The following is a 12,500-nucleotide window of genomic DNA, read 5'->3' as shown; positions in this document are numbered from 1 at the left end:
ATATATACTGTATATATGTAGGTATGTATGTATAACACGATGGATTGATGAACAAGGAAAATTTGCGGGCATAGGCTTACATAGAGAGACTATAAACAAACGGGAATGGAAAGGTATGCCTGAGGCCTTGCCTTGCAGTGGACTAGCAACGGCTGATTATGATAATGATGACATGTATACTATATATATATATATATATATATATATATATATATATATATATATATATATATATATATATATATATATATATATGAGAGTTCTTTATATACATTTATATAGAGTATATATATTGTGTGCATTTATTTGTTTTTTCGGATAGATAGATAGATAGATAGGAATTCAACTATGAAAGTAATATAACAAATCTACATGGATGGAGGTTTTCCAGTTTAACATTAGTAAAATTAAGCGATTGATATTGCTGTATGCGCGAATGGATGGATGAGTTAACTTTAGAAGTATGACAGACTTTAATCAACTTGAAGAAATTATTGGAAATAACAAGAATTTCAACTTCTAAAGAGAATAAGCAAAATGTAAATTTTTATATGAACAAAAACGAAGAAAATTTAATTACAGGAAACTGAATTTTGTTCTTCATAGTTTTCTCTTACAGATTAAAAAAATCTTATTTTCAATACTTTTCATCCAGACAAAAATAAACTCCAAGGAACTTCAATCTGAATTGCGTAAAATAAAAAATCGCTCCACAACATTTGACTATGAAAATTAAATTTAATAGAGAATCCACTTATACACAATGAGGGAAATTGTTGATGAAATGGACCCTTTGATATTGCCCAGTGATAACAGGAAAAATTCATCTATCTATGAATTTATCATGTTTCAAAAGCACAACAAAATCCATAATTGACCAGATGTTAGAAATGAAACTATTTGCACTGAGCAATGTGGCCATCAGGTGCCACAGGTTACACCTCTACTTAGGTGTTTTATCAAATATGGATGGTTATACTAAGTCAACATTGCATTCAAAAGAATTCTAGACCGTACATTGTCTTCCATAATGATATGAAGTTGTTACACAAACAACCCAAGAATCATATTCGCACTAACAATATGTTGAGGTCTTTGATTGAAGAAGGGCGAATTTCCTTTATTATTGTGTTACCTGCTTCATTCAATCTTTTTTTTTTTTTTTTTTTTTTTTTATTCCAGAGGATGTGTTTGCCAACACGTTGAATCTAGAAGGAGACCCCAGTAACCGACTAATTCTTGCAAGGTGGATCAAAGGATTTTGGGCCTTGCCCTTCTGGAAATCTCCGTTACAAAGAAGTAGGTTGAGCATCAGGCAGTAGATAAATGGGAAGCAGCCACAGGTAAATCATGTTAACAAGTTTTTGTTCGCTCTAACTTCCAGATGGAAGACTGTTATCATACTAATATTCATAAGCTTTGTTAGGAGTGGGTTGGTCAGAAATAGGATTATAATATACCATGAAATAATGACGAAATGAAATGTAGATCTTCCGTTTATAAAATTTGCTTATTTACGTTATCTCAATGCAAATTATTTTGGGCTAGTAGTCCGAATATTCTCCTACATGTATCATATTGTATCATTTGATTTATCATAGTCCAAGAAATACGCAAATATGGTGACAGGAGGAGAACAAGAAATATGGCATAGGAAGTAAGGAAGAAAATATATGAAACAACATTTGTAACAACAATAGTTGTAAATGTAGAGACTTGCAGTGAAAGAAAACGTAAAGAAATTGAAGATCTGGAAAACCTACAATACAGCATCATAAGAAATTTATAAGAACAACCATCACGTACTCTATGCTAGGGCATCATACCTGATACAAGAATATGGTCAGTGTCTTGTGGATTAGACTATGAGAAATTATAACTTTCCATAACATGAAATGAGATGATTCAGTGAGATAGTTGAAGATCAATTCCAAAACCCTTATAGAAAGTTCAGCAGCAACAACATTGAAGCAATTTGGAGTAAATGTGGAATGAAAAAAGGGATGAAAAAATTAGATTTATAAAAGGGAATGGCCTACACCCTTATATTAGAGAAAAGGACATGGATACAGTATAACGATGAACATATATTTTCATGTCCAAAATGAAAAAAAATAAATAAAGCGACAGGAAATAAGAGTGGATATGCTTTACGATCCTAGCAGAGAGCTAGCAGAATACATATGACAGGCCATAAAACTGAAAGAATAGTTTTAAAAAATCATATAGGTTGCCAAAATTGATAAGAAGGTATTATCCCTACTCACTTTACAGTAAAGTGTAGAAAAATAAAATTAAAACCCCAGCTTTTCATGAAGATTGTTGTTTGCTATTACGTAAAAAAGTTACAGGCTACTTCATTGAAGTAATTAACAACAGCTAAGAAGCTTTGCCCCTATCTAATAGTTGATAAAGTACCCACAAACGAGTCTAGTAGTGTGAGCAGTTAGGAACCAGGAATTACAAATGGAGAAGAAAACACGAAAGGAAATTAGAAACAATGGCATCGTAAGAATTCTTGGGAGTAAATGCAAGAGAAAATTCTGGAAAAGCTTAAAAAGGAATGGAAAAACGTCTTTCTCATAAAAGTGACTGTTTGAATCTCCCTCAAGAAAAGTTAACGTAAAAATTTAGCCAACGTGTTTTTAATATATATATATATATATATATATATATATATATATATATATATATATATATATATATATATATATATATATATATATATATATATATATATAAACGAAAATGTATCCTTGAAAAATATGGACGTAGTAACATATGACCGGTTACCTGTAGACCAGAAAGTCAAAATTAATAAAAACCAAAGATGCTATTTAAGATCTGCGTGAGACAAATAATGATAGTTTTCAATACTGCACTAAAATATGATGCAAATATCTGTCAAAAAAGGTTTTTCTTCTTTCCACAGAATATTTGTTAGCAAATATAATATCATTCCGTGTGCAGAACCAATGACAGCAAAGTAAGTTATAAAATAACTTAATTCTTATTTTATAATTAACTCATAATTACCTATGTCTGACATCTTATGGATGATATTGATAGGAATTTTCTGTAGAAAATGGAAACCTAAAGAAACGTGTGTAGAAGTAAAGAACGTGGTTTGTTGGACAAAGTTTGGCAGTTTTCAGAACTTGAATGCTAAGTGGCCACATCCTACTTATGAGAGATTACCTGCCATAGGGATTTGTCTGGAAAGACAATATATTAAGTGAAAAAGATTCTCAGAAGCTTAAAAGGGACATATTGTAATAGCATATACAATAACTGACGAATAAGAAAAGATGTTTAGTGAATTGAAATTGTTTAATAAAGCGCTTCGTTCTGACCAACTAAAGGTCATTTGTAGAAGGAGTAATAGTGTTTTGTATAATTTTCATTATTATTAATATCATTATCATTGATATTACTTTTGTTGTTGCAGTTGCTGTTATTTTAGTTTGTAAAGAAGATAACATCATCATACTCAAACTTAACCCTCTGTGTTTTCTCTTGGTGGCAGAATGCCGAGCGTCGTAGCACCTCTCCTGATAGTGCTTCTGTTGGCCCACTGGCTTCCCGTGACTCAGTGTTGGACCAATGAAAGAGGTGAGCATTAATTGCGTCAAATTACAAGTCAGGAGACGTAATGACGATCTTAACTACAATTACTTATACGATTAATGTTCATGCAATAATATCGTTAAGTCTCAGTGAGGTAATTGATGAGGATGGTATTAATGAAAATCAATTTTATATTTTTAGCCGAAGTACTGCCATGAAAATTTAGCCCAGCTTACGAAGAGAAGTGTTATATTCTCATCTGTTATTCTTACAGACAAAGGCCTCCTTCAGTGACAAACAAGTGACCAATGCTCATGACTAGATCCTCCTTTAAAATCTGTCAGAAAGACTTGACCTTATATTTTCAGAAGCAAAAGTGTTCAGTGCTATAGACAGTGAGTGAGGCTACTTCATGACTTGAGAATGAAAAACATCAAACTATTTTATACTATATTGCAAAAATCAAATATATAATTACATATAGGCAACATACAAATGCATATAAGCATTATATATATATATATATATATATATATATATATATATATATATATATATATATATATATATATATACATATATACAATGCTTATATGTGTGTGTGTGTGTGTGTGTGTGTGTGTGTTGTATGTTTATGCGTGAAGTGTATAAGTGTATGTGACTTGCTACTGCCGCTTTAAAGAATGCATTTAATTTTCGATTATCACTATATCTTTCTTTGAAATTAAAATTTTTTTTTATTAGACAATGAAAGTAATTTGTGCCCTATTATGATATTTAGAATGCGTGAGATATTTGCACAATTCCAACTGTAACATTATTACCCATTCACGAGGCAATTTTGCTTGGGTGATTACGAAGTCTGAATTTTACTGCTCGTGACATATAGTTTCACCTGCAGTTATTTTCTCTCATTATATACACAAACTTTTTTTGTGTGTGATTTCCTTGATTTATTTAGAAGATATAATTTTATTTTGTAACACACAGTATTGACATTTTTGTCTGCCATAAGTAGATGTGCGTCGTCAGCTCCTAAAATATTTTCACAGCCGCTGGTAACGTTTCTTTTTAATTGAAAGCATCGTAACTAACCAAAGGAGTTGACTCAATTCACTGCTATATTATTAGAAAGGACTGTTCAACAGCCTATGTATATATTACATAAAATCATATCTAACCTAAGCTGCCCATCATTGCATTCCCTTTATATAAGTTCACTAATATTCGTAAAATCCTCTTTAGCAGATGTGGCAATGCATCCTCTCAAAGAATTGAATTTAAGAGACAATACTGAAAGTGAGGCGAATGAAAATGAGTATGGCGCTGTCAGTTCAGTTGTGACATACATCTACGAGACCTACATGAAGGGATGTCACATGCTGCTCATCACCGACGCAGAGCAGAGCCTTCTCTTCCCCTTAATCTTAAGGTAAGATCTCGATTCGCATGAACAGGGTTTTTGGAGCCATCCAATCCTTTTCGTTATAAATGAAGGGAAAGGTATGACAATGTAAAGGTTAAAGAGCAACACCTACAAAGCCACACACTAATGTTAGATAATGTTGTTACGACTAAACTTGGACTACTGGTATCTAAATTGTGAAACTCAAAAATAGAGTATTTCTTGTAACACAACATAAGAGAATAAGGCTGCTGAAAAATAATTATTAGTACCAAGTACAAATCTAAAAAAAAAATAACTTGCATGGGTGTAGGAGTTGGGGGGGGGGAGGCAGTGGCGGCTATAGCATCCCCGCCAAACTTTTTGCCGAAATTTTATTTTCTAGTAATTCAGAAAAGTTTTAAATATATTAAGTTGCATAACTTCAAAAGCACTTTCTCGAATAGACGGTTTTTGTTGACATGCACTTCCATGTTAGAATAAGGAATTATACTACTTTTAAATATATATATATATATATATATATATATATATATATATATATATATATATATATATATATATATATATATATATCTATATATATATATATATATATATATATATGTACTAGCAAATTTTCTTAACTCGTGGATCCATTATCATCTACTCCTTCCCCTCCCTCGTTCGCCATCTCTAGTGACCCATTTTGTTATTTTTCAAGCCCATAAGCATCTTTCCTTCTCCTTATATCTCCCGCACACGTCTATTTTATTTTCTTACGTGTTGTTAGAATGTCGTCTACTTTAGTTTGCTCTCGTATCCATGTTGTTCGTTTTCTGTATCTGAGTGTTAATCCCATTCTTATGCTCTCCATACCTCTTTGAATTGTAACTAGCCTATTCTCCAATGCTTTAGTAAGGCTCCAAAGTTGAAACTAGTAGGACCATCTAATTGAATATTTATCTTTTTAGAGAAAGTGGCATTCTAAATTTCATAATCTCTTTGTTAACCAAACTATCTCCATCCATCCCATGCTTACCCTTCTTGTAATTTCGGTCTCGTGTTCTGGGGAAACTTTCTGTGTACTTAGTGCATATATTCATTAACAATATCTAGAGGTTCGTCCTTGACCCTTATTTGTTGTCTGTAATTTCAATGAACATAATCTTAGTTTTGCTCATATTCATCTTCAGTCCCACATTTCTGTTCTCTATATTCAAATCTTGTACAATTTTTCTCAATTGGAATTTTCTCCCTAAATTTATGTAGTTTTATCATTGCTGTACTACACGTACATTCAGGTGTTCTAACATAAGTATCATCTATTCCTTGTCTTTGATGGGATTTCATTACTACTAAAGTTTTGACAAAATCAAAAGCTTTTTCATAGTTTAAATACCCTACATAGTGGGTTGCCATTTTTTACATTAGCTGGTTAATTACATGAATATGGTCAGTTGTTGAATATTCACTTCTGAAACTTGCCTGCTCTCTTGACTGACTAAAGTCTAGCTTTCTTTGCCTATTGCCTATTATGATCTTTGTAAATATTTCATATATTACTGAAAGTAATCTTATTGAGCGGTATTTTTTCAGGTCTGTTGTGTCTTTGTAAAATAGTAAATGATAAAGTTTTCCCAAGCTGAAGGCATAGAGCAGTTTTGCACAAAAAAAAAAAAAAAATAGAAAATATGTAAAGTTCAGTGAAATCTACTGCTATGAAATATCCCCCATCTATTATTAAATCCTTTTTAGGCCATCTTCTGCTTTGGCTCTTTTTCTGCCTTTCAATGCTTTCTATCCTTCTACTGTTACTTTAGGTACCGGCACAGGAGTTTCATTATTTCTATTGGCAAAGCTATATCTTATATCGCTATTGTATAGCATTGTACAGAAATCCTCTGCAATTCTTATCACTCCATCTCTTTGTTGAAATGTCCATTTTCATCCGTTAAAGCAAATATCTGTTGGCACCTTGTTCCAAGTCTACTTTTCATTAACTTGATGCTTCTTCCTTTCTTTAGTGTTTCCTCAATTTTGCTCTGAGTGTGTTTACGAATTTCTTGTGTTTTTGGTTTGTTTATTGTTTTGGATAGAATATGCTAATTCTATTTTCTCTAACTTGGATTTTACCCTCATTTCCAATCTTTTCTTTATTAGATCTTTGTTTTTTTCCGATAGTTTTCCTTGATCTTGTTTTGGAACTTTTCCACCGATCACTTGTGCCGATTCCAGTAACACTTTTGTTATACTACTGTTTATTTCGTTATTTGTTTTCATTTCGCCACGTAGCTAGGAGTACCTATTTTGTATTGGTAAAATGAATTCATCATAATCTTCTCTTAATGCAGATGTGTTTGTTTTCTTTCTTAAAATTAGTTTTTTCTTTCTTTCCTTATGTCTACACAAACTTTACTTCTCGACATTTTTTGGTCACTTCACTTTTATTGACTTTTAACTAAGAATGAAAAATCTATTTCGAGTTTCTTTTTTAGATTTGAGAAATCGTGTCCATTTTCTATGTTTAAAATTTTTCATAAAAACGGTGTTCATTATTATTAGATTGTTTTCCTTTCTTTTTTTAGCAAATTTTACAAGCTTGGCTCTGTTGTTTCTTGTGCCAACTATAAATATTCCTACAGTGATTCTCCTCTCTTCTTTTGAGCTACTTTACAAAAAAGTCCCCTGAAACAATTGAAAATAGAGGCTTATGTTTTTTAAGATATCTCCAGATCTTCATAAGAAATTTCTCTTTCTTCCTCTGTATGGGATGTTGTTGGTACATACGTTTGAATGATCTTCATTTTAAATTTTTTATTTACTTTGATAATCAATCCTGCAATTCTATCACTGATACTAAAAAATTCTTCTATGTTACCAGCACGACCTGTATTAATAAGAAAACCAACACCATTTTCTTTGTCCTTTCATACCCTCTGAAGCAAATTATATGACCCTCTTTTAACTCTATTCACGATTCCCTCGTTCTTCTAATTTCACTAAATCCTATGATTCGTATTATATCACAATTTATTTATTTCAGCCCTTCTAGTAACACAGCCAGATCTTATTCCCTAGACAGGGTTATGACATTGCACATGGTGAGGTTCCATTTCTAAAAGTGGACTTTTCTATTCCACACACACACACACACACACATATATATATATATATATATATATATATATATATATATATATATATATATATATATATATATATATATATATATATATATACATATATACTGTATACACATATAATATATATATATATAGATATATATATATATATATATATATATACATATATATATATATATATATATATATATATATATCTATATATATATATATATGTATATATATATATATATATATATATATATATATATATATATAATTTTCCAAGTTGAAAGGCATTTTAAAAAACTTAAAAAATTATCAATTAAAACACTACATAATTGTCTTCTATAAACTATAATATATACGGAATTAAACATACAAACGCCGTTAAGATAAACTAAACCGTAAGTAAAAAACAGTAGGCTTGTTCAATATTTGAATAAGTTTATATCAAAGAATTAATATCGTTAGTATGTTTTTGGTAAATTCATCAAGTAGGCCTACAGGTATTTTATTATACTCACTGTGTATGAATTGTAATTGGTCACAGGAAAATCGTCCAAAAAATATGATTTTGTGGTTGCTATAATCACCTGTCAGATGCCAGGAAATTGTATAGAAGTTGTTACCTGGTAAAGAAAAAAAACCCACGTCGTCAGTGACTTCGCAAACATTAGGCCCCCACCCCCACCCCAAAAAGACGTTCCTACGCCCCTGTTGTAAGAAGTGCTACTGCCATCTGTGCCTAAATTCAGAAACCGTAAGAGGACGCAAACTGAAATCTCTACTAAATACGATCAAAATGACGGGGAAGATCGGTGAACTTTTTTGGTTTTGTGCAGGTTGTTCGGCAGGAACGAAACAATTCCTGATGAAGAAATGGAGGAAAAACAGGAACAGCAACAAGAGAGGAACAAAGGATATCCTAAGTGTTTCAGATATGTATAGACATTTAGAAAAAATCAATAAGATCAAAGCCAAAGATGAGGCAACAAAGAGGCTTAAGGAAGATTGCCAGAACCAGAAAGATCAGAAAATTGCTTAGGGAAGCTTACAGAACTAAAAGGAACAGTAGGGAACCATTGATCAATGATCAAGGCTCTGAAATTTCTCAACAAATACTTATTACCAAACGACAAAGCAGAAAATATGGACAAACCAGAGGGATCATTAGATAAAGGATCCTCTAGTGAAGAGATAACATGGGCAGAGGAAAGGGACAGAACAATAAACAGCAATGCACATGAGAATGGGGAAATAGTAAGTAAATCAAATGAGGATACCCAGAACAGGACTAACCAAGAATATTGGAAATCCCAAAATAATGTGTTTCTATTTCAGAAATGGATTCTGTGAAATACGGCTGAACAAATGGAATCCTTTAAATGCGAAGTCAATCTAAAAAATTTGATCTGAAGAGAAATATGGTAAAGAAATAAATACAATGTACATATGACAATAAATATAAATACAGATGGTATAATTGATGTCATAATATAAAAACTGGTCAAGATATATGTATGGATTATGTTAGTTAATTTTGCAAAAGAGGAAACACCCACAAGTACAGTCATAATCATTTAAGAAAGAAAGAGAATATTTCAGTAAATGAAGGTGATAAAGAACCATGCAGGTGCAATAAGAAGGTGAAAACCAGGAATCAAGAATACAACCATCCTATGGAGAAAAGTATGGAATACTGGAAAAAAAAAAACCATATGTTACAAAATGGAGGAAACGGGAAAAAACAATTCAAGAAATAGAAAAAGAAAAATCTTACAGTCTAAATCAAAGTAACTTGTCGTGGGCAGAAAGAGTAATGGCAAACGCCAACAAATACCAACAGATGGGATATATAATACTGAAGGGTGGGCAACCTGGAGTAGGACATTCCATGTAGAAAAAAAAAAAGGAAAGAGAAAACAAAAAAAAAAAGGAAAAAAAATGAAAATTTTATAAACCATTCAAGATATACCACATTACAAAATTGGAATCGGTAGAAGAGATAAAAAAAATGAAACCAGTTAAAATATGCATCACTGAGACCCACTTGAAGGATGAAGAAAAGTTAAATAAAGACAGTTATAGAGTGCTTAATAATAAGAGAAAATTAAATTGTAGAGGATGGTTGATTGCAGTAAAAAGGTAATTAGAAAACATAACAGTGAAAATAAAAAGAAACCCGTATACATGAGTCTCAGTGGTTTAAAATAAATAATGAAAAAAAAATCAAATAAAAGTAATTTAGGCCGTGCAAGAGAATATAATCAAAGCTGATGAATTAGAAAAATTTGTGTAGAAGAACTACTGACAGTAACAGAAGAAGTACTTATAATGGGTGACCTCAATTGCAAAGTGGGATATATCATCAAAAAAAAAAAAAAAAAAAAAATAAAAAAAAAAATAAAATAAAGATAACTCAAAATCAAGTAAAATTCAACTCGATATGGTAGGAGTCCAACATGATAATTGTTAATGGTGGATGGAAATGTAAAGGAGCCTTGACAAGAGTTGAAAAGGATAACAAATCAGTGATCAATTATGCCCAAATCAGGGAAGAAGATGAGGAAGGTATTCACAGAATTATAAGACTGTGATAAAGTAATAATTCCATCTAGGATATCAAAAGAGATAAGTGTGCTCAGATCACAGTGCAATCCTATTTGGAATGAATTGGGTGATATTAAACAAGAAAGGAAGAAGACCTGCAAAGTCGTACGCAATCAACTGAATTTCACCAAAATTAAAAAGAATTAGCGAAGAAAACCAACAAAGGTGACATTAGATTAAAGTATTCAAAATGGCAAGAAAAGGCGAAGAAAATAATAAGAAAATGCGACGTTAAACCAATAACCCGGGAAAATAAGAATTAACATATATGAGTATTTGCAACATCTCTGCATATGGTGGCTTTCAGATTATCAACTGCAATTATAAGTTTTTGGGGAAACGTAGATTAAAAGTCAAGATAATGCATTGAACTAACTGCAAATCTCCAAATTCAGGGCATTTCAAACCATACTCTTTAATTACATGGGTTTACAAATGATCCTCAGGTAACTAACATAGATCATAGTCTCCACGTGCCTTACATACTATAGTGGCACCGAAAAATCACCAATATCTATACAGCCATCAGAAGTTGAAGAAATGAATAAAGAAGATGAATAATTCTATAGATATATCTAAGCCAGAAACTTTCCTGAGTAAAGAAGAGACCATGACAAAAAAAAATCTAAGGCCTAGTTTGGTGAATGACTAACAGAAAGTAACAGAGTGAGACCCGGCAAAGCGGAAAATAACTGGTAGATATTATGTCGTTTCACAAGTTCAGAAAATCAATCAAGATAATCAGTTATCTGAAATGCTCTAACTCAGACTTCTTTAAGGTCTACGACTTAAATAGTTTGGAGAGTATAAGTGACCAGGCTTTGTGTGGTAACATAGTTATACAAAAAAGTAAAAAAATAAATTAGATAATACGGTTGGCTTAAAGAAATATAATTTAGTTACAAATTTAAATAGAATAGACAGTTCCTAGGAATTTATCACTTAGTGCATATAAAGCGGTATCAAGCAGGTTTCACTGACCAGATAACATAATCGCATAATTTATATCCCAATCCACACAGTCGTCTCTATCTTGAACTTTCAAATCGATACTTCTCCATTCATCATCTCCAACTTCACGCTTCATAGTCCTCAGCCATGTAGGTCTGGGTCTTCCAACTCGTCTAGTGCCATGTAGAGCCCAGTTGAAAGTTTAGTTAATCTCTCTTGGGAGTGCGAAGAGCATGTCCAATCCATCTCCATCTACACCTCACCACGCTCTCATCCACCTAGGGCACTCTGGTAATTTCTTTTATAGCTTCATTTTTAATCCTGTCCTACCGTTTAACTCTCAATACGCTTCTGAGGGCTTTGTTCTCAAATCTACAATATCTATTGGAAATTGTTTCATTGTCATAGCACGACTCATGTCCATACAGTAACACCGATCTCACTAAATTGATATATAGCCCGATTCCAGGCGATTAGATTTCCCAATTTTATTTAACCTAGCCATTGTCTGATTTGCTTTTTCATACTTTCATTAAAATCAAATTCTAATATATATATATATATATATATATATATATATATATATATATATATATGTGTGTGTGTGTGTGTGTGTGTGTGTGTGTATGTCTATATATACAGTATACATACTGTATATATATATATATATATATATATATATATATATATATATATATATACATATATATATATATATATATATATATATATATATAAATGTTTGTGTAAGAGGAACCTGTATGGGATGGGGGGAGATCGAGAGGAAGGCAGAAAATTAGATGGTGAGATAAGTTGTAGGAAGATTTAGTGAGAAGAAGTTTTGATGGAAGAGGATACCT

General features: G+C 31.6%; 1 protein-coding gene across 1 annotated transcript in view; it reads left to right on the top strand.

Annotated features, from left to right (window-relative positions):
- Nucleotides 1–12,500, top strand: part of LOC137660201 (uncharacterized) — a 72,676-nt gene that overhangs the window by 28,599 nt on the left and 31,577 nt on the right. The window contains exons 7-8 of the mRNA XM_068394952.1: nucleotides 1,183–1,299; nucleotides 4,816–4,999. Coding sequence (XP_068251053.1) covers nucleotides 1,183–1,299; nucleotides 4,816–4,999 — 301 coding nt within the window. The remainder of the gene's footprint in view (nucleotides 1–1,182; nucleotides 1,300–4,815; nucleotides 5,000–12,500) is intronic.

The sequence above is a fragment of the Palaemon carinicauda genome, chromosome 1 (genome assembly GCF_036898095.1).
Source record: "Palaemon carinicauda isolate YSFRI2023 chromosome 1, ASM3689809v2, whole genome shotgun sequence".
Lineage (NCBI taxonomy): Eukaryota > Metazoa > Arthropoda > Malacostraca > Decapoda > Palaemonidae > Palaemon > Palaemon carinicauda.
This window is presented reverse-complemented; position numbering and strand designations above follow the sequence as displayed.